General features: G+C 33.8%; 2 protein-coding genes across 2 annotated transcripts; one reads left to right on the top strand and one right to left on the bottom strand.

Annotated features, from left to right (window-relative positions):
* Positions 1-727: 727 nt before the first annotated feature.
* LOC124933664 (serine incorporator 3-like) lies at positions 728-3,723 on the top strand. The gene is made up of 6 exons (XM_047474097.1): positions 728-992; positions 1,252-1,488; positions 1,572-1,683; positions 1,822-1,996; positions 2,735-2,972; positions 3,186-3,723. The coding sequence occupies exons 1-6, from the start codon at positions 818-820 to the stop codon at positions 3,479-3,481; spliced, it is 1,233 nt and encodes a 410-aa protein (XP_047330053.1). The 5' UTR covers positions 728-817; the 3' UTR covers positions 3,482-3,723.
* A 485-nt stretch (positions 3,724-4,208) lies between these two features.
* On the bottom strand, positions 4,209-20,020 carry LOC124933665. Its single transcript, XM_047474099.1, has 15 exons — positions 19,845-20,020; positions 19,119-19,200; positions 18,643-18,746; positions 17,935-18,061; positions 15,902-15,996; positions 13,330-13,453; positions 12,954-13,034; positions 12,312-12,410; positions 11,647-11,805; positions 11,504-11,561; positions 11,360-11,430; positions 11,200-11,244; positions 10,504-10,620; positions 4,704-4,763; positions 4,209-4,579 (listed from the first exon to the last, which is right to left on the bottom strand). Exons 1-15 carry the CDS (start codon positions 19,880-19,882, stop codon positions 4,211-4,213), a joined length of 1,629 nt encoding a protein of 542 aa, XP_047330055.1. The 5' UTR covers positions 19,883-20,020; the 3' UTR covers positions 4,209-4,210.
* Positions 20,021-24,163: the final 4,143 nt, after the last annotated feature.

Here is a 24,163-nt window from a genome sequence, read left to right as displayed (position 1 = left end):
TAAATACATCAATATAAATCAATATAAACGGTATGATACACATCAAAACCTAACCATAACTCTTAAGACCTAAACTCACCGGAATATGTCAAAAAGACGGTGGAAAGACGATGATGTCGAATAGACGGTGGAAAGTCGAAGATGTTGGACGAGGAACGATGTTGAGGAACGATGATCTTGATCGATGTTGAAGGAAGTCGGCAGTTGAGAAGACGTGGTTTTGGAAGTCGGAGTGGGAGGGAGAATCGGGGTGGTTTTGTTTTAAATTAGGGCCGAAAAATTATATATACGACTAAAGACGCGATTTACCATGGACGCGATTTAATCTGAATCGCGTGAGTTCATCACCGCGATTTAGATTAAATCGCGTGCATGGTAAATCGCGTACATTTAAAAACGCGAATTACGAATCACGCGTTTCATCTAAATCGCGGTGATGAACTCACGCGATTTAGATGAATCGCGTGATTGGTAATTCGCGTCTTTTAGCGTAAGAAATGGCGCCGAAGGGGTATTTCCGACATTTCGCGGGGCAAAAGGGCCCTTTTTGCCAACTTTAGTAGGCGGGGGCCCTTTTTGGAATTTCCCCTGTTATGGGGGCCATTTCATCAAATTTCCCGTTTTTTTTTATGATATTTAAATTTTAGTTTAAAGTTTTAACTTGGGAGTTTGTTCAATTCACCCACCTAAGATTCAAAGTGAATTTTTTTGTTAGACTCACAGCTAACTGCCATTTGTACTTCTTCTTGTTCCTTCTCTTCCCCAGTTCTCTGTGTGTGAGAGAGAAAGAGAGAGAAACTGCGACGGTCGGTGAAAGATGTCTTGTTTGGCAGCTTGCTGTGCGTCCCTCACTTGCGGTCTCTGCACCTCAGTGGCTTCCACCATCTCAAAGCGTTCAGCTCGAATCGCTTATTGCGGCCTCTTCGGTATCTCCTTGATTGTCTCATGGGTTCTTAGGGAATTCGCGGCCCCCCTCTTGGAGAAAATTCCATGTCCGAAATCCAGGCTCTCTCTTCTTATCTTACTCGCAACATATTATTATCTGATGATTATTAGTTTTCTCCTTTGCGAATTGCTGGTTCCATTTATTTCTGATCCGTCTGACCCCTTGTTGAAACCGAATTGGATTATGTCCGTATGAAATTTGCAACCGGAATTTACTAATTAGATCTGTTCTTCATGTTTCCATTTGATTTGTGAGCGTAAAGGGTCAAAATTCCTTAAGTTTAGTTGCGTGTATTGTTTGATCAGGGATAGGAGCTTCAGAAACTCACACGAAAGAATGGTATCAGATAGAAGCTGTTCTTCGTGTCAGTTTGGGAAACTTCTTGTTTTTTGCAATACTAGCCCTCGTAATGATTGGAGTGAAGGATCAAAATGACCAACGTGATTCATGGCATCATGGTGGATGGGCTGCTAAAGCTGCAATTTGGCTCTTGTTCATTGTCCTTATGTTTTTCATGCCAGATGCGGTTGTAACAATTTATGGTATTTCTCTGAATATCCATTACAAACTGCTAGCTGTTTTTTATGCTTAGGATCAACAACTCATTTCATGTCTGCATTTGCAGGAGTCTTATCAAAATTTGGTGCTGGTCTGTTTCTGTTTGTGCAAGTCATCATATTATTAGATGCCACACACTCATGGAATGATTCATGGGTTGCTAAAGATGAACACAAGTGGTTAGAACATTTTCTTCTTTATATTTCGAAACACTTGTTGTTTTTGTTCTGTTTCTGTATCTAAAACTGATCCAAAAACAAAACAAAAAATGACTTGCGTTTATTTGAGGTATTTTGCATCTCTTTTTTCTTTCTCAGGTATGTTGCTTTACTTGTGATCTCAGTTACATGCTATATTGCAGCATTTACAATTTCAGGACTTCTATTTATCTGGTTTAACCCTTCTGGTCATGATTGTGGTCTCAATGTCTTCTTTATAGTCATGACCATGGTTCTTGCCTTCTCCTTTGGTATAATAGCATTACATCCTCAGGTAATTAGCCATTTTGTATACCACTTCTTTGCTTATATATAATTTTCAAGTTTTGCTCTTCTTCCTCTTCGTTTTGTTGGTTTAAAAGCCATAAAACATATTAAGACAATACATGCATAATAGCATAGTGTATCTTGGTTGCAAATGCATGTAAATGATCGACTTTTTAATCATTGATAGTTTTTGTTTCATCAGTTGAATTCCATTAATATGAAATAACCAAGTTACAACTTTTAAAATAGGACCAAGCAAATTAAGCAAGCAAACAACCACCACTAATAGATGTTAAACATACCTAAGACACTCATGAGAGCCTTGAACTAAGAAATTAAGATTTCAAGTTCGATTCCCACACTGAAAGCACATCTAGGAAAAAGTAATTGTGTCAAAAAAAAGTTGGATGATTGAAGGCCAATGTTACTTTCATTCGTTTGAGTTCCAATTTGCACATTCTTATTTGGAAACACTTTTTGGAACTGGGTCTGAGTTTAAAGGAGAAAATGTTGATAAATTTATTCATAAATACCTTCTTTTGTTAAAGTATCTTATCCAGATGTTAATTTAGATAAGATGTTATTCAGAAAGATAAATTTTTTGACTTTTTCTTGTCCAAACCCAGATCCAGCTCTAGAAAGTGTTTCAAAAATTGACTACATCATCTTCAAGACTTCCGCCATTTAGAACATTGGTTTTACGATAATAAAAAACATTTAAAATTTCAGTTATGATTTGGATTAGGTGAATGGGAGTCTCCTACCAGCATCTGTGGTCTCTGTTTATTGCGCCTATATCTGCTATACAGCTGTCTCGTGTGAGCCTCGAAACTATGAGTGCAATACTCTCCACAACAGCACTGCAGCATCGACTAGTACCCTTGCTCTAGGGATGCTCACTACAGTTCTCTCGGTTCTTTATTCTGCTCTTCGTGCTGGATCCTCCACAACATTTCTATCTCCACCATCCTCACCAAAGTCAGGTACTCATTTATGATGTGTTTTATAGCTAGAGATCCTCATTATTTGATCTTACTTGTAAAAAATTGGCTATTTTATGAGTTAGTACTTTTTTTTCAAGATTTATGAGGAGGCTAGCACAACATTCCAATTATTAGGGATTAAGGAAGCAAAATGAAGTCATAGTTTATTTATGTTATATAAGATATTAAGCACTCACTTGATTATCTTTGTAGGCGGAAAGAAGCCTCTCCTTAATGATAAGGATATGGAAGAAGGGAAAGACGAGAAAGAAAAGGAGGCAAAACCAGTGAGTTACTCATATACATTCTTCCATCTCATTTTCGCTCTGGCTAGCATGTACTCTGCCATGCTTCTTTCGGGTTGGACCAACTCTTCGGAGAGCTCAGACTATATTGATGTTGGGTGGACTTCGGTTTGGGTCAGGATCTGCACTCAGTGGGTCACTGCTGGTCTTTATGTCTGGACTCTTGTTGCACCTTTGATCTTGACTGATCGTGAGTTTTTTTAAGCAATTCCTCTTGTTATCATCGGCTTGTACTCAGTGTTAAGAACATAAATCACAAGGTATGTGTAAATAATGATTGTATTGGCTGTCTAACATGAGGGTGGTTGTATTGGTATTGTAGTACTTATTGTTAAATTGGTGATCAAACCAACCTTGAACATACAAATTTCTTACACTTTACCACTCAGCTAAACGAGCCTTCTGTATCATTATGTTGTATGTAGTAATATTCTGTAAATTTGCATTATAGTAGAAATGATTTTCCTGCATATGAATTTATTTGTTGCCTAATTTGTGTTATATCTATTATTGTTGATACTTATGTAAAAACAAATATAAAATAAGTTGATCCTTGTTAAAACTAATAAAAATAAATCAGTTTGAGTAGTGATGTTATATAATTTATTTTAATATAGTTTATAAGATAATTATATAATTTTTAAATTTAATATCAACATACTTGATACTATAGATAACCTAATATGGTTACAATTTCTTCTTTTCTCAAGTATCCTAAACAAACATTCCTTCAAAGAATCACATAGTATCTACAAATAAAAGTGGAATACCCCTGTTTTCTTTCTCAAATGAGTGCTTCCTGTTTTACTTTTTTACAAACAATTCAGATCATCTATTAGTACTACTACTACGAAAGAAGTCAATATCCAACCTTGTGAGCAAACCGTCTAGCCCATTGCTTGATGGATTCCTTTCAACTTTCAGTCGCTTTTGTTAAACCGTGTTGGCTTCTGCCAGAGTCTGCGGTTCAGATTGAGTGGAGGACATAGCTTTTGTAAAACCAACTGTTTCAATATCATTGGCTGAGCTTACTGTGTTGGCTGGAGAATTGCTGGTTTCTGCTAGAGTCTGCGGTTCAGATTGAGCGGAGGAAATAAGAAGTTTATCGTCTGACTGGATCTGGTCAGCTGAATTATGTCCAATGATTGCTGATTGCTCTGAACTAGGAAGAAGAACAGAAGACTCATAACCGTTTGGGAGGGAATTAGGCTTCTCGGAATTGTCATCTAATGAATATTCCGTGGTATTATTAGAAAGTGTCCCCATGTCTTTTAACGATTCCATCATAGCTTCTCTGAACATCTGTTTAGGTTTTTTTTCCGCAAAGAATTAGACAGGAAAAACATAGAGAAAAAAATGATAAGTAACCATCTACATCAAGATTTGAAGTCGGAGAGACAGCAATGTCATATGCAGCTCATCTCACCCTTTCTTCTTCTTCTAAGTTGGAAGGAAAGTCAGACAAGCTATTATCAAGTGAGTACTCTGTTACGAAAGGAATTGAGAATTAGGGCTGTAAGCCCTAGTTCTCAGGGCTGTAAGCCCTAGAATAAGCTGACAGATATAATTGTCAGCATTTATTTTACAAATAAGCTGTTTTATCAGTAAATATTTTATATTTTAGTAGCTGGACAGCTGTAATTGGTTTTGGAGGGAAAAGGAGTTGGAATTGGACAGCTGTAATTGGTTTTGGAGGGAAAAGAAGTTTGATTGGACAGCTGTAATTGGTTTTGGCGGGAAAATTTGGAGGGAAAAGAAGTTACAGCATTTGAATGATTAAGAAGGCAGCAATCTGAGAATGCAATTCATTCAATCAATATTTCAATCTAAGGTTAGTAATAACTCTCTCTCCTCAATTCCTATTCTCCTCTACAATTCCTATTCTCCTCTACAATTCTAATCTCATCTATCTGATTGCAGAATCTGTAATCACAAATTCTCTCCTTATCTCTTCTCATCCTGTCCAATCTCAATCTCTTGCTAAGGTACTGTTCTGCCCTAGATCTAAACATTACTGAATCCTAATTCATAGCTTATCACTGGTATCAGAGCACCTTTCTTGGCATTATGGTGGAAACGCGTATGGAAACGGAATTGAATGAAATTCGAAGTCGTACTCAGGCACAGGACGAAAGATTATCGGCACAGGATGCTCGTTTTGATCGGATTGAAGCACTGATGGCTTCCATGGATGTGGCAATTAGACGTTTAACTCCAGCATCAGGTAGCAATAACCGTGAACCAGGAGGTGCAGAGGAAAGAGACTTTCGAGGCGACAATTTTCCAGATCGTAGGCGAGCTGAGGAAGCGAGAAATCGGAATGGTGATCGGGACTATCGGGATCATATGTACCAACCGCCAACGAGACTTTCGAAGATGGATTTCCCAAAGTTTAACGGCGATGAGGTAGATGACTGGATCTATGGAGTAGAGATGTTTTTCCAAGTAGATCGAACGCTAGAAGAGTTTAAACTGGAGTATGCCTGTGCACACATGTATGGACGAGCTCGCTGCTGGTTTAGCTCGCATCTACAACACCGGCTACCTGGACGAGCTATGACTTGGACAGAGTTAAAAACGTTGGTCCTAAAAGAGTTTGGTCCAAGCGAATTCGATGATCCTTTAGACGAATGGAAGGATCTCAAGCAAACAACAACAGTTAAGGAGTATGGTAAGAGTTATCTGGATGTGATCTATAAACTCCCTCATCTAACTGAAGAATACTCTATTAAAGGCTACCTGAATGGTTTAAAAGAAGAAATAGCTAATCCTATTAGAATTCAGAAACCAAATTCTTTATCAGAAGCTATGGGCATGGCCAAGCTGCAGGAAAGGACTAATCAGAAATTACAAGATGCATTCTGTGAATCATTGGCGCGAAGAGGCTACTTATCTAATAAAGGAAATCCACTTTTGCCTACACCGAGACAACCTACATTTGGCAATAGAAATAACAGCAGTGGAGTCTCCCTTAGACCAGGTACGCAATATTCTGGTACTTCGAGCAGTAGTAGTGAAATTCATAAACCTGTAGCAATCGGTCAGAATCCTAGGAGGACTAATTTGGATCAGAAAACCATGGATGAACGAAGAAGGCGGAATCAATGTTTTAATTGTGAAGAAAAATGGGAGTATGGACACAGGTGTAAAACTGGCCCAATTATTATGAATATTGATGTATGTGAAAGGGATGTACAATTGGAGGAGGTAGCTGAATACGGAAATGAAGAAATTCTGGAAGAAACACCTTTGTTTAACATAGAAGGATGTCAGAACTTTGAAACCATGAAGGTTAAGGGTACTGTGGGAAAAAACAGTGTGTATATGCTGATAGATTCGGGTAGCACTCATAATTTTGTGAACCCTCGGGTACTTCGTAATACTGAGTTTGTAAAGACTGCTGCTGAACAACTAATGGTAACAGTGGCAAGTGGACATCGGTTAATGAGCAACAGTGAATGCGTTGGTCTTAAATGGTCTTCTCAAGGGGCTGAGTTCGTTATAAATGCCAGAGTATTATCAATTCCAAAATATGATATCATTCTTGGAGTGGAATGGTTATCAACTCTTAATGGTATAAGTTGGAACTTCAAAGAATTGTTAATGAGTTTTGAGTATTTGGGAAAAGTGGTAAAACTGAAGGGTGACACTACAAGGAAGGTAGAACTGTTAGATGGCAACATGCTGAAAAAGACAGTTAAAAAGGGAGCTGAAGTAGCAGTTCTTACTATCAGGGAGGACGAGATGAATCCAACAGAATTATACTCTATCGTAGCTTCCTTACCTGAGAAAGATGTGGAGGACCAACTGAAAAATCTGTTAATGGAATTTGAAGACTTGTTTCAGGAGCCGACAACGTTACCTCCAATTAGAAGTTATGATCATCAGATACGTTTAAAGGAAGGAGCAAAGACAGTAAGCTTGAGGCCTTACCGGTATCCGGTTCTACAAAAAGATGAAATGGAAAACATGGTGAAGGAAATGCTCGACGCGGGAATAATCAGGAAGAGTTATAGTCCCTTTTCATCACCAGTCGTGCTTGTTAAAAAGAAGGATCAAACCTGGAGATTATGCATTGACTATAGAAAGCTGAATGAAGAGACCATTAAAGATAAGTTTCCTATTCCTTTGATCGAAGAGTTAATGGATGAACTGTATGGTAGCTCTATTTTTTCTAAACTTGATTTGCGTTCGGGCTATCATCAAGTACGGATGAATGAAGAAGATATTTGTAAAACAGCTTTCAAAACGCATGAAGGACATTATGAGTTTGTGGTGATGCCTTTTGGGCTAACCAATGCCCCATCGACATTTCAGAGGATGATGAACGATATTTTTAAACCTCATCTTAGAAAGTTTGTGTTAGTATTTTTTGATGACATTCTTATCTATAGTAAAAGCTGGAATGATCATATCAAACATCTAAGATTGGTTTTTGGTCAACTAAGACAACATCAGCTGGTGCTTAAGTATTCAAAATGCGCTTTCGCTTGTCTGGAAATTGATTATCTGGGGCATGTGATATCACAAAGAGGAGTAGCAGTAGATATGTCCAAAATTACCGCTATCAAGGAATGGCCAGAACCGAATAATTTGAAGCAGTTAAGAGGTTTTCTAGGATTGACTGGTTACTACCGACGGTTTATTAGAGATTATGGGTCAATTGTGGGGCCATTGACAAAACTGTTAAAAAAGGGAAAGTTCGAATGGAATGATGCAGCTACAGTAGCTTTTGAAAGACTCAAGGAAGTGATGACCAGACCTCCAGTACTTAAACTACCAAATTTTGAAGATGAATTTGTAATTGAAACAGATGCAAGTATGACAGGAATGGGGGCAGTTTTGACACAACAAGGACATCCGATTGCATTCATCAGCAAAGGTTTGGGACCAAAATTACAAGCTCTATCAGCATATGAACGAGAAATGTTAGCTGTACTACATGCCATTAAAAAGTGGAGATGCTACTTACAATTCAAACCATTTGTAATTAAGACAGACCATGAATCACTTAAACATTTGCTAGAACAGAAGATAAAACATCCAAGCCAGGAGAAGTGGCTATACAAGCTGGTGGGGTTTGAATTTTCTGTCCAATACAAGAAGGGTAAAGAGAACCTGGCAGCAGACGCTTTATCCAGAATTTCGTCGGAAGGATCATGTTCTGCTATTTCTGAATTTTCATCAGTCTTAATGAAGAGAATCATACAATCATGGGAGAATGATGAGAATTTGAAAAAGATTATACTCACATTGGAAAGAGATGCTTCAGGGGTGGCAGGTTTCACCTTCATTAATCAACAATTGAGGAAGGAAGGAAGAATTGTAGTAGGTGCTGACCAAGGGTTGAGAAACTATGTAATTTCTACAATGCACAACTCAGCGGTGGGTGGACATTCGGGGGTGATGGTCACATATCAAAAACTTCGACAAGCTTATCATTGGCGAGGATTGGAACGGGATGTCCGAGAATTTGTAAGAAATTGTGATGTTTGCCAACAACAAAAATGGGAAACTCAAGGTTACAAAGGTTTGCTGCAACCTTTGTCTATTCCTAAGTCAATCTGGACAGACATATCTATGGATTTCATTGAGGGTTTGCCTAAATCTAATGGGTACTCGGCAATTTTGGTGGTAGTAGACAGACTTTCGAAGATGGCACATTTTATCAGTCTTCGACATCCATATTCAGCAAGTACAATTGCTCAGGTATTCCTTGACAATATTTTTAAACTCCATGGTATGCCCTTAACTATTGTTAGTGATAGAGACAAGATCTTTGTAAGTACATTTTGGAGAGAATTATGTAAGCTGCAGGGCATTCAACAAGCCATGTCATCGGCATATCATCCACAAACTGATGGTCAAACTGAGGTAGTCAACCGTAGTTTGGAAACATATTTACGTTGTATGGCTGGTCAAAAGCCTAAGTCATGGGTTAATTGGCTTTCTTTAGCAGAATGGTGGTACAATACCAACTTTCATTCGGCAGCTTTATCATCACCGTATGAGATTGTATATGGTCAACCTCCACCAATCCATTATCCTTATCTGGCCGGGGATTCAAAAGTAGAAGCAGTTGATCGTAGCCTATCTGCTAGGGAAGAAGCCCTTAAGTTGCTGAAATTTCATCTTCAAAGAGCCCAAAACCGCATGAAACAACAAGCTGACAAAAAACGGGTGGACTGTGTGTATGAAGTAGGGGATTGGGTGTTTGTTAAATTACAGCCATATCGACAATTGTCAATTCGAGGAAGAATGCACAAACTTAGTCCAAAGTTCTATGGACCCTTTCTGGTGGTGGAAAAAATTGGAAAAGTTGCATATAGGCTGGACATTCCTTCAACTGCACGAATGCACAATATTATACATGTTTCACAGCTGAAGAAAAGAGTAGGTTCTGTCTTGGCTACTCCTCATATTCCAATCTTGTGCACTAATGATACTTTAAAACCAGTGGCTATTCTGGATGAAAGAGTGGTGTGGAAAGAAGGAATAAGTATGGGTCAATTCTTGATTAGATGGTCTAATTCCTCCGATGATGATGCCACATGGGAAGAAGAATCTTGGCTGATGGATCATTATCCCGATTTTGCGCTGTCAGTGGGGAAAACTGCTTCTGATTCTCAGCTTGTTCGTGGTCGAACAAGATGTGATGGAGAGGCTAATGTTACGAAAGGAATTGAGAATTAGGGCTGTAAGCCCTAGTTCTCAGGGCTGTAAGCCCTAGAATAAGCTGACAGATATAATTGTCAGCATTTATTTTACAAATAAGCTGTTTTATCAGTAAATATTTTATATTTTAGTAGCTGGACAGCTGTAATTGGTTTTGGAGGGAAAAGGAGTTGGAATTGGACAGCTGTAATTGGTTTTGGAGGGAAAAGAAGTTTGATTGGACAGCTGTAATTGGTTTTGGCGGGAAAATTTGGAGGGAAAAGAAGTTACAGCATTTGAATGATTAAGAAGGCAGCAATCTGAGAATGCAATTCATTCAATCAATATTTCAATCTAAGGTTAGTAATAACTCTCTCTCCTCAATTCCTATTCTCCTCTACAATTCCTATTCTCCTCTACAATTCTAATCTCATCTATCTGATTGCAGAATCTGTAATCACAAATTCTCTCCTTATCTCTTCTCATCCTGTCCAATCTCAATCTCTTGCTAAGGTACTGTTCTGCCCTAGATCTAAACATTACTGAATCCTAATTCATAGCTTATCATACTCAAGGTAATCATCAGCATCTATAGAAGCCGGGACATGGGGACCATATGGATGGCCATCAGATAGTTCAAAACTAGTCATGTTTGAAGACGACGGCCTCAGCTTATTTCTGGATCCTTCCTGGAGCACAGAGTGAATTCAATGGTTAAATATCATTCTTTTTCATCACATGGGTCATAAGCTCTTGCAAATGGCAATGTCTTGGGGCCTAGGAAAGTCACCTAAAGCAGATATTATTTGATCTTACTTTCTTTTTTGTGCTTTTGCGTACCACGTTCGACTCATCCCTAGGATGGCTAGAGAGAATCTAATGTAAGACCATAGATTAGTAAACCCCTAGCTTCAAGCTTCTTTTGGTGGGTTCTAGTTTGAACCTTGAACAAAAGCATTCATGAGCACTTGACTATCATGTCAAGCACAACCTCCATCTATTCTCTCTAACTAATCCTACTCAAATCCCTATATAACCTGTCACTATTTATCGTTCACCATGATCGATATTTAACAGAGGCGAAATTATGAGCTTAAGGAACTTATTGGTTTCGCTTTCGTCATGATGAATATTTCTTCTTGATTGTTTTGTTTTTAAGGAACTTAATATTGGTTACTAGGTGGGAGGAAAAGTACCAACAATATGCCTTACATTTCATAAAATGTATCTAGGAATGAAGACCACATAGAATGACATCCAAGGAATACCTCATTTTCTGCGGATTTATCTTGTGACGAGACATCTGATGGAACCTACCCAAATTTAAGAACAAATAACAAATCCGCATTCATTATAACTGTCAAGTTTCAGTAAACCATTTAAGAATGATATGAGCCCAAAAAGGAAACTTCACTATAAATAACCAACCTCCATTCGACTCATCTGTCTCTTGGATCGAAGCTGCTCAATGGCATCTTCTGTTGTGCTTGAAGCAAGACCTATGAACAACAATCGATCAATACAGGTAATGTCTGAAAATCGAGACAGACCATTTCTTCTTTTCATATATACCTGCCGCAAAGAAATTATCCTCTGCATGTCCCCGTTCCGGTAAGGTACTCCATTTATCCTGAATGTAGAAAAATGGACCAATTGCTTATAACGAATGCATCGACAAAGGACCCACATTAGGATACAATATTAGTACAGCCTACCCTGCCAAAGTAATCAGGCATTGTGTCAAGAAAAGTTTCCCCAACGTCATCCTCAGGAGGTTGCAGAACATTGTGGAAAAAGATGTTTATAGAATCAAAATAAAACTGTGGACGAGGAGAGTTGTGATCTCCTAAAAATTTGATTACATTCTTATCCCCCTGCAAAAATGAATCGGCAAAAACAAATTAATAATAATAATAAGACATAAATCATTCAAACAAAAAGAATAGTAAATAACATAGTAAAATCCCTAAATGTTCAAATTGCTTGTAATCCTCTCATCTCATGGAAAGTCACTCCAAAGTGGAAAAAATATTTCCTTTATGGTGTGGTTGTGGTACTACAAGGGTTTTTTTCTCTAATAAATCGATCTTTTGGAATAAAAAAAACCTTGTTTTGATGAAAAAGTGTATTATTTGGATCCAAATAATTCTTCATCAAACAAGGCCAGACAATTAATAAAGTCAGGTTCTCATGCAAAAATACAAACAGCAGTCTCATTTCAATTTAAGTGAGCATTGCAATTTCTTCATGCACTTCAATGCAAAGGAAGTAATTTCCAATGATAGACCACAATAGATCCACAAATATAAATTCTTCATAGCCGATGTAATCCAATAATGAGGTCACATTCTACAGTGGAGCCAAAGAGATAAGAAGTTACCACATAAGCTTCATATATACGGTCTGTATGGTGTGGCTGTATAAAACCATCATCTTCGGCATGTCCCAGTAGAACTGGAACAAAGCAGGACTTTGCCACCTAAAACAGAAGAAACAACAATGATGTTAGTAAGGAATCACAATTTGACTGATACAAGAAATTACCTGAGCAGTTTTGGACTTCCAAATCTTTACTAAATCAACAAAACATAGTTACTACACCAGATTATATTTTATTTAATTAATTCCCAAAAATTTGAAAATACACAATTATTCTATGAAGGAAATGGAACCTAATTCACAGAGAATGTTTGGTATAATCATTTTCTCTTCTTAGGTAAATTAATATTTCACAACCATTATTTTTTATAAGAGCCAAATTCACTAGAAGTAATCAGTATAACCTGCTAATACAATAATGCATACCATCGTTTGTTTGATATGAGATATAAACTGTTTTGATTACAAGTTGTAAGAGGTAATACAATTTATAATTTGTGTTTGTTAGGGAGTATACGAATATAGTAATGCTCTGTTCTACTGCCTATCTCAAAAGGTAAACTCCAATGACAATCATAACCAAAATAATTATGACAGTTAATACCATCATATGCTCAAAATAAGTATCAAATAGCATCAAAACCTTGATAGTGTTGAGCTCAGTGATATCAAATTTTGCTTTCTTGAGAATAGCTCTTCGCATGTACTGGATCGCAAACTTCACCTGAAAATGAAGAAAATATCAAGCAAAACCTTTCAATAAGCCTATTTGAAATCAGATATGTAAATTGCTTCTAAATATGCTTCCAAATCATACAACTCTCATCTATGTCAAACATCCCCATGCAGTAGGAACACAAATAAACAAAATAATTTCAATGCAGAGTATGTTACTATTATGTAAATGCAATTTGCAAATGTCACATCAAATTCAAATGAAACTGTTTCTTGTGATAGCTTAGATGAAGCAGACACTCCTTGTAAGAACAGAGTTTCTCCCATAGATATTAAATACTTACCGTGAATTTGGGAATACGAACTTTATACGTATCCACAAGTTCCATCATCAATTCGACCAAATCAGAAAATGGGCTATCAAGCACCATTCCAGCTATTGAAGGATCCTCAGCCCCATACATTAAGCTGGTTATCACAATTTAAATTTTCAGTGCAAGTACAGAAGAGAAAAGGCCACATTACCAGTCAATTCAAAGTAAATCTATGTACGGTTGGCATTGCAGCTAGTAATTGAAAACATGGAGGAATAATATTCAAGGGGTCCCAGTTTTAGACTGTTCCATGAAATTTAACTGGCAATAAAATAGAGATCTTTGAATATATATCCATTGAGAAGAAAAACATCATAAACTAACTTAACAAAACATGGAATACACATGCTTAGATCAGCTAAATAGTCCACCAAGTAGAACAAGGCCCTCAACCCTATGCTATGAAAATTGAAACCATTTTCATTTAGTGTGTTTGGCCACCATAGAATTGGAATTAGAATTGAGGGGTTCAATTTCAAAGTTTGGTATAACATTTAAGATTAAGAATTGGAATTAGAATTCCAATGGAATTCAAACTAGTGTGTTTTAATAATTCTCAATTCCACTTTTTTTTGTTCGGAAATATAATTCTAATATTTTTTTTGTTTTTCAATCAAAAATATATTATTATTTTATCATATACAACATAATTAACGTATTAAGCCGATAATTATTTTATATATATATATATATATATATATATATATATATATATTTTAAATTTAGTAAGTTAACATTTTGAACTAATTAATATATATATGATTTAGAAAGTTAAATGTGGAACTGATAATTTGTTATTTTAATTTAATATGTCAAACCGATATTTGTTTTCTTCATGAGAATTGACTTCTAACGAAAAACTCTTGATATTTAAACTATCTTAATAGGCAGTGTCAAACAAATATCTTAATAATATAGATAATATATATTTAAATTGTTTTTATTGTATTTTATTTCAAATATAAGAATTGGAATTGAATTACAATTCTATAGTTTTTTCCAAACATAAGAATTGAATTGTAATTCAATGTATTCTTGTGGAATTGGAATTTCATTGCCAATTCCAATTCCACTCATCCAAACATAGCCTTAGAGTTAAAAGAATATAAGAACTTAGTGTCATTCAGGCAAACAAGTAAGGAAAAATCCATTAGCCAACTTCTAGCAAAGAGGCAACTACAAATTCAATGGTTAGGAAAAAACTATTAGCTATCCGAGTATGAAGGAGGACTTATAGAAAAGATGCATCAACATATATATAACAGTTAGGTCCCCAAAAATAGTTAAATATCTATTCTGCCAACTGTGTCTGTAGAAATGTCTTCAAATATGGAAACTCAGTAGCAAATCAATCAATTAGACTAATTGATTTGCTAATTGACCGAGAAACTAATTGATTTGTAAATTGATTGAAGATTTGATATGAAATCAATTATATGATTTTATTGTTTAAATCATTTTCTTTTTTGCATATGTAATGTTCACTATTTAAGCACTGAAGTACTTATGTAAGAAACAACAAAAACACAAGAAATAAAATTTCTCTCTTTTCTTCATTTTTCTACATAATATCAGAGCAGGTTTTTTCTTCTTGAAGGAATCTGTTCACAATTTTCCGCTGCCTCCTCCAATGGTGGAAATAGCCATTGGATGAGAACTCAAATGATTCTATAATCTCATATTTCTCTAAAATTATTATTTATCACAAATCCCAGTGCGTTTTTTTTCATAGTTCCGTCGAATCTGTATCGAGCATCGTCTTTGTGTCTCGACAAATTTATTTTTTCTCCTTTTTTTTTGGCAAGCATCGTCTTCATGTCTCGACAGATTTCTTCCAACATTTCAGCTGTTCAAAAATTATCACTTTTCACTTCAAGAGCTGAGCCAAGAGCTAAGTGCCAAAAGCCAAGAGCCACTCCTCTAACTAAGTGAATCATGAATTTGAATCAGTCAAATTGAAAGAATGTCATCAACATTTTCATCTCCTCGACAACATCCTCTCCACTCTCATAGCTGCCCAATGCCTTTCCTATTAGGTGGCAACATTCTAATCAAAACTCTTCCAAGTGGATTTGAGAAAGTATGTGGCAAGTTGGGCAATCTCAACATTATTACCCAACTTGAGGGGAGTGTAGAAATATCTTCAAATATGGAAAGTCAGTAACAAATCAATCAATTAGACTAATTGATTTGCTAATTGACCGAGAAACTAATTGATTTGCAAATTGATTGAAGATTTGATATGAAATCAATTATATGATTTTATTGTTTAAATCATTTCTTTTTTGCATATGTAATGTTCACTATTTAAGCACTGGACTACTTATGTAAGAAACAACAAAAACACAAGAAATAAAATTTCTCTCTTTTCTTCATTTTCTTACCGTGTCCAAAGAATATAAGACAATAAACTAAATAGTCTAAATTCACTGTTTTCAGTACCTAAAAAAGAAATCAATCTTAGGACTCTAAACAAAAGGTCCATGAAGGTTCAGTATTTCTAAGAAAATCAAATGACAAGTCAAGAGCATAAAAAAAAAACCTAGTCACTGCACCCATTGAGCGACCCCACAAACCGATGAGGGAGACATTGCCATCTTCCCTCAAGTACTCAACCACTGCAGCGAGATCATCTTTCTGTAAATAATAGGACAGAAACGTGTCAGCTTAGAGACAAAAATGTTCAACATGAGAAAGACTACAAAACATATATATACCTATATGTAGAAACATATATAGAAAATTCCAACATGCAGAGCAAAATCTGTAGTTGAAACATTTAGACAGATGCTAAGGAAACAAAAAAAATGTACTTACAATCAAAACAACAAGAATATCAATTCATACTCCACAGTTTATGGGAAAATACAAGTTTCAGGTATATTGTAAATGTGTTTTTTCTTAAGTAATGAAGATCATCTATTAATAAGATATTGTAAAAGTAATAATATTATCCTCAATGATATTATAATATAAGATATGATTCTAAATTCACAATATAATACATATTATATTATTTCATATTCTAAAATTCCCCATCAAATCATAAGTAAGTTCAATTATGACTTTGATTTGTAGCATAATTTTATGCTTTAACACTTGTAATGCCTTTGTCTCCCAGTCCCCAGGCTTTGTGACCCACGCTATGTCTAGGGCTCTATAACTCAGTCTCAATGACTTCGTCTCTATTCTGTCTCGTTTTGGTGGCTTCTATATCCTTAGATAACTTTGTCTTTGTCTCTAACTCCTTTTGTCTCTTTCTTTTCAGTGGGAGTGGGTGGAGATGAATATTTGAGACATTTTATATATCAATAAATCTCTAAAAATGTAAAATCAATAATTAACTCAAGATATAAGACAAAGTGAAAACCTAACATGATGACAAACAAAACCGTTACTTGACAAATGAAGCCGGAGCCACTAATGGCAATGAGAACGAAAGAACCCCTTAGTAGCTCTCATATCATATAAAAAGTAAAGAGATATTGTATTATTGTCATTTACTTTTCATAATAGAGATCATTAATTTATAAGATAGTGTAAAATAATAATATCCCATCCAAGTTCAAGCAAATATTATTATCCTCTATCATAATATATTATGAGGTATTATATTACTATTGAAAACTAAGATATTATCATAAGGATGAAACTTTTTCTTTTTAGTTTTCTACAGATCTAAACTCATCTCATGATATAATATAACATAATGCCTAATAGTTGAACAAAAACAAAAACAAAACAAAAATACACAGAAGTAGCCAATAAACAGGGATAAAACTTCGTGATGCCTTAAACACGAAAGAAACATAAGAAGGCTAAGCTTGCGTGCGAAGAATAATGACAAGGAAAGATTGAATGGGAATATAAGCTTATCATACTTTACGTTTCTTTAAAAGGTACATTGATTATGGCACATTGGTAATAATCGTGAAGATTTTAAAAGGTTTATGAATTAAATTGCCAAACCCCCAGTTCTCATCATCAATTTTGTATTACTTTCACATTGCACATTACTTTCTAACCTATAGCAAATCCTCTTCAATGTGTTTTTGCTTCTCATTCTGGGAAATTAACAAATTTGTGATGTGATGTGTTTAGATTGGCTTCATGTAGCATGGCAAGGATACTCTCAATAAGGGGTAGATGACTCTCGACATCTCAGGATTATTGCCATCATCCAACTTGAAGAATCTGGGTCAAAAGTTTTATTTGAAATATTTAACTAAATTGAATATTCTGCAATTGTTGTTAATTAATGTGCACATTCACACATGAAAAAAAGGTACATCTATGTTGACTTTGTGAGGGTTAAAAGTTACGGTTTTTTAAACATGGAGAGTATATGCTTATTTCAAGTACAATGTGTATCAGCGAGGATAAACTGCTTCTAACAAGTAGCAGCTACTTGATGTTAGCATATGTGAGAATTTTATACCAAATCATATTGAAAAATAGTTGCAATACAAGTCATACAGTCGCTGCTTCCAAATAGGATCAATATGCAATACAGAACATGGTAGAAATGCAGAATCCTATATATCAATCTAGATTCGGATAAAGCACAAGAACTACCTCATTCCAACCTAAGGTCACATGTTCTCCTCCTGACAATCCAGAACCAGAAAAGTCAAGTGTGAAAACAGTAATGTTTGAAGGTAGCAAAATTATAGCAGCTTCACTAGCATCAGTCCTGCATCCACTGTTATCAGGATGTAGAACACTTTTTAGTGGAAGTATACATATGGGCACATCATGCATTTTGTAGTTTTATAATATATAGAAATAGTTCAACAATCTGCCAGATTAATATTAGTATAGTATAACAGAGATGTGATGAAAATACATCCTTAACATAAGAATAAAGGAATTTGGTCAAGATTCTATAATTAATTATTACGAGGGTAAAAAAATGAACTTAATAAGAAACCATCTATAGAATGTTGAAAACACTGATGAAAAACACAAAAGAACCATGCATCTGCTAATCATAATATGAGATGACTCTCACCAAAGAAATCTACTGATCAATCAGGGATAGACAAGCAACTGACATACTTTAATGCAAGGTATATCACAGAGAAACTGCAGCAAACCACAAACAATCATTTCAATGCTCAGTCCGCAAACAGTTCATTACTGCACAATGATAAGTTTAAACAGTGGTTTCTAGGGGTTTAGGATCCACTCTTTTCTCCCAATCAGAAATAATAGTGAGGTTGAGAAAAAAAAATAAAAGCTAGCTACATACAGGTCTGTAACAGAGAATCTGTTTTTACTAACCTGTTTCCATGGCAGTAAATAACGCAAGGCAGTGATTTGTCCTCCGGACAAATAATGGGCATATAGTGACTACATTGAAGAGTATCTCCTCGACTATTTTTAACCTTCATAATTTCAAGTTCAAGAAAAAAGATAAGAAACATAAACAGGAAAATTTAATAAAATAATCAGCGCGAAAGAGACTTTACCGGTCTATATCTGGGTGTAGGGTGTAGGGTTATTTTGAAATAATAATGGAATTTTAGAGGAAAACAAATCTTGTTTGACGAAAAGGTTGAGTATTTTGATCAAATGACTAAAATATCTTTAGTATTTAATATTTTAAAATGTTATAACGAATAAAGTAAGGGTATTTTGATTAATGATTTCAATGATTTTATAGAAGAAGCAACTGTTGATGAGATATTGGTTTATTTGAATTAAATCAAAATAAATCACATCAATCCCCCAAGAGATGGGGAAAGCATAGATCTTACCTCTATATCTTTTCTCAAATACCATTTACCCTTGAGCATGAATTCTTGATCCAGCAAATCATCTGTTTGGTCGTACTCAGCTCTAGAAAGAAAAAGACAACAATAATCTCTCCATCAACTGATACACACAGTACATAACAAGTGAAAACCTCTGTTGAATTGAAAAATTGGCCATGAAATGAATTATCAACTTACAGAAGTAAAGTAAATATATAGGCATTATATATGTTTCAAAAACAAGTAACACATAACTAAGGGAAAAAAACAATCAGTCTACTTCCAAATGCCATTTGAGTATCCAATTGTATTTCCAATTTAACAACTAAAAATATCAGCAATCCTTTCTGTATCTCAAATATCTGTTTATGATTCCACTAAGAATAGACCTCCCCCTCATTCAAAAATGTGCAGCAGACATGTCACTTTCAATCAAAAAGAAAAACCATGGGCAGTTCGAAACATACGTGTTCAGGAGATGCCAAGTGCCAACCTAGAAACCCAATTAACAGATAAACACAATACACCAGGATTACATTCCATTAATAAAAACTATCGAAAGCAGATGTTAAATCTTCAAAAAGAATCTCTAATAAAACATGGGCCCTAATCTTGGTAAACCTTGGCTAAATCTTGGGAGCCCCGACACATAACAGCAAGAAAACTGTGAATCAAGAATGCAAAATACAAGAAAGAACGAGAGAGAGGTATGATATTCGGAAATTTTACCTGGGTGGCCGGATAATGAAGTTAATGAGTTGCTCCATACAAAGATTAGCCTTTCTACTCTGTCGAACTCACGAACCCCCCTTTGGATTTGTCCTGCGATCAAAGTTACAGGCAAAGAGTATATTTTTATTGGAAATTGCACGGAACTTGGGAATGAAAGAAAGCAGCTTGGTGGGAGGGAGATCAAACTGTCAGAAGAAAAGAAAAGAAAAGAAAAGGACTTTCAGTTTTCACTCATTCATAATTTCAAAATATCATAAATAAATAAATAAATAAATAACCTTTAAAAAAATTTAAACAACTAAATAAAACTTAAATATTGGGTAAGTTTTTGAACATAAAAAAAATAAAAATAAAATAATTATATTGAAATGATCAGGGAAGAATTAATGAAGGGAGACAGAACTTTAACCGGAATTAACCAAGTTTAATAAATTGATCAATTGTTTTTAACTAATATTTGAGTAATTAACTTTAACTATTTTTTCGCCAGAATCCAATTGTTTCTACTACTCATAATTATTGTCGACCTTTCCGTCTTTATTCAATTAACTACTACTAGTAACGGTAACATTCACCTTGGTGCATTAGTCTTAATATCATTTTCTTGTGTAACAGAATAATCAAAGAGAACAGGAATTTGATGTCATAAATTGTGTTGAAAATGATGTGGGAACACGTGATTGAACTTAAATCTAAAAAGAGAGAAATTCAATTTTTCAAGTTTAATAATTTGTTGTCACATCATTCATGACACCAAATTTCCGTTTTCTATCATCACTCCTAAATAATAAACATATATCACAATAGTCGTTACATTGAACAAACATATATCACAATAGTTGTTACATTAAACAAGTAAAATATAATTTTAAATTTTTTATAAAAGTTTTATCCAAATTCAGATTACAAACAAGTATTGATTTTTCTTTATAAGTATAAATACTAATTTTTGTTGATAAAAAATAGTTAATTTTAGTTGATAGAACAATTTTTATATTGAAGAATTTGAGATATATAAAATCTTTAATATTGAAACTTTATTATCAATACATTTTTCAAGTCAAGTTATGTCATAAATAGAATGTAAATGTTCTTGCTACAAATGAATTATTAGATTATTTAGAATGTAAGTTTAACTTTGAGTGTACTTGAAGTTTGTAGTTTGTAATTATTTTTTGTATATTTATCGAACCATACATGTGACATCTTGAGTTCATAAAATGATTAGTGAAGATTACAGACTTTCTTTTCTAAGACTCATGAGCTTTTGTCTGGAATGAAATAATTTAATGATAAAAATAACAAGTGTTTGGTTAATTGGTTTGTGGATAAGAGTTTTGGAATCATTCTTAAATATTAGGCAATAATAAACCCAACCATTAATATTTTTTTTTTTTTTTTTGCTTTCTTTCTAATAGTCAAAATTCATTAACCAAATTCTCATTTTTCTACCTCAAAACTCGAAACTCAAATCCAAAACTTTAAACTCTAAACACTATACTCAATACCATATTCCCTATAGCGATACCATAAACTCTAAACCTTATATATAGGGATAAATCTAATAATTAGAGTTGGGTGGGTTTAAAGAAAATAAAAAAAATATTATTGATGAAACAAGTGGATTATTGTGATTTTGTCATTTTTATAGAATTAGAGAGGTAAATATTGAATTGAAATTAAAAAATTAAAAAATTAAGAATTATTTTCACATTTTTATTGTAATTTTTTTTTTCAAATTGGGCTGAAGTTCACCTCAGCTCTAACATAGATTCGTCCATACTTATACCGATATCTTACACCCTATAACTAATACCCTTTATCAGGTATCATATATCATATATCATTAGGATGTAAACGAGCCGAGCTGAAAATTACCAAGTTCAGGCTCGACTTATTTAATATTATGCGAGCTCGAGCTCATTTTTGTCGGGCTCATGAGTCGAGCTTTTGAGGCTCATTTAACATATATTCGAGCTCGAACATTTTATAGTCGAGTTCACGGACTTTTCGCGCTCAACTCAATTATAACACTATTTAATAATGTAGATAGTGACTCAATTTTAACTTGAAACAATTATATATGCATTTTTTTTTTATATTTTCAATATAAGTTATTTAATTATTAATAATGTATACAGATATGTATAATTAAATACATACTTCATTTAAAATAATTTTAATCTGAATCTCATTACAAACCAACAAAAGAAAATTATGATTTAATACAATATTTTACATGTTACATTTAAAAGAGCTTCTAAACGAGCTTATAAACGAATATGTTGCGAACACATAAACGAACCTTAAATGAACATTTTTGCGATTTAACTAGCCGAATGTCTAAAAGTTCAAGCTCAGCTCGTTTAAATTTTCGAGCTTTTTGAATGAGCTTGAACGAGCTTTTAATCGAGTCGAATCCGAATAGCACATTTCATTTACATCCCTATATACCATATTGTCATGAGATTAAATTCGACCTGTATGGCACTAGGCTAGATCGATTCATATTCTAGCTAATAAACTTTTTTACACAATACAAGAAGAACATAGAGAGAGAAAGAGTTTAAGAATAAGAATGGTATATTGAATATATGGTAATTACAATGTAATTCATTTGAGGTATTTATAGAACTTATGACGTACTATATTAGGAATTGTCTTCCAATTACAATTTAATTATAATAATTTAGGATATCCCTTCCTTAACTAAATATTTTTCTTAAATTATAATATATTTTCCATAATTAGAATATCCAATCTTAAATTAGAATATGTCTTCATTAACTAGAATATCCTTCTTAAATTAGAATATATTTTCTTTAACTAGAATATTCTTTGCGTTGAGCCTACTTAGACGATTGGACCTCCCCAAGGCTAGGAAGATTAGCGCCCTATGAGGTCAAGACTTTAATGACACTATGCCCTATACCTTATACCCTATACCCTATACCCTATACCCTATACCCTATACCCTATACCCTATACCCTATACCCTATACCCTGAACCCTATACCCTATACCCTATACCCTATACCCTATACCCTATACCCTATACCCTATACCCTATACCCTATACCCTATACCCTATACCCTATACCCTATACCCTATACCCTATACCCTATACCCTATACCCTATACCCTGAACCCTATACCCTATACCCTATACTCTGAACCCTATACCTATGATGGATTCAAGAATTGGAGTTGGGGTGAGCTTAAAGAAAATAAAGAAAAAATTATTGATAAAACAAGTGGATTAATGTAGTTTTTCTTTTTTGGGTGATAAAACAAGTGGATTATTGATAAAATTATTGATGGATTCAAGAATTGGAGTTGGGGTGAGCTTAGAATTAGAGAAGAAAATAATGAATTATATTGAAAAAAATAGAAATTAGGGAGTAATGTCACATTTCTACTGTAAAAAATATATTTTCGGAGTAGGCTTTAGTCCATCTCAATTCTAACGTAGATCCGCTCCTACCTATACTCGATACCCAATATCTTATACTGATACACAATATTATATACTAGTACTTTATACCTGATACTCAATACTTGATACCATAGGGCAGTGGTCGGGTAAATATTTTTAAAAGACTATAAATATATTTATATATTTTTAATAAATAGGGCTCATTTTAATATAAATTTGTAAAATGTAATTTTCTTATAAAAATTAAAATAATAATTTATATAAATATAAGAGTAAAATAGTCTTTTTTATATTTTTTATTTTAAACTATTTCAATAATTTAATAAAAAAATATAATTTAATATTTATAAATAAGTTAAAACAGTTATATTGATTTGGTTCGATATTTAAATAAAATAAATTTATATATTATTTATTCCAGAACTATTTATGGACATTAATATTTTATAATCGTCTTTTTTAAACACTAAATTAGATTTTCATATTTTCTTTTTTACATAGTAAATTTTTTTTTATATTTAAAACATAATTAATTTAATGTCTCACGCTTTTTTAATCTAATTTTTCTGATATAGTTTTAAATTTATAAATTTATTTTTTTTAAATTGAGTATTCTATCTTTTATTAGATTTCATATATTTATTTTATTTAGTAAGGTATTTGTGAAACAATTTAATTAATATGTTCAATTAATATAATCCAACTTTTTTTTAACTTAGAAAAAAATAATAAGAACTCATGCCTTGAAGGCTTGAACCATATACCTAATACCTAAACTATATACCCTACAGAATGAGAGTATGTACAGGTTTATATATATATATATATATATATATATATATATATATATATATATATATATATATATATATATATATA

This window comes from Impatiens glandulifera, chromosome 4 (genome assembly GCF_907164915.1).
Source record: "Impatiens glandulifera chromosome 4, dImpGla2.1, whole genome shotgun sequence".
In the NCBI taxonomy this organism is placed as follows: domain Eukaryota; kingdom Viridiplantae; phylum Streptophyta; class Magnoliopsida; order Ericales; family Balsaminaceae; genus Impatiens; species Impatiens glandulifera.
The sequence above is the reverse complement of the archived record's forward strand: the minus strand, read 5'-3'. Positions and strand labels throughout refer to the sequence as shown.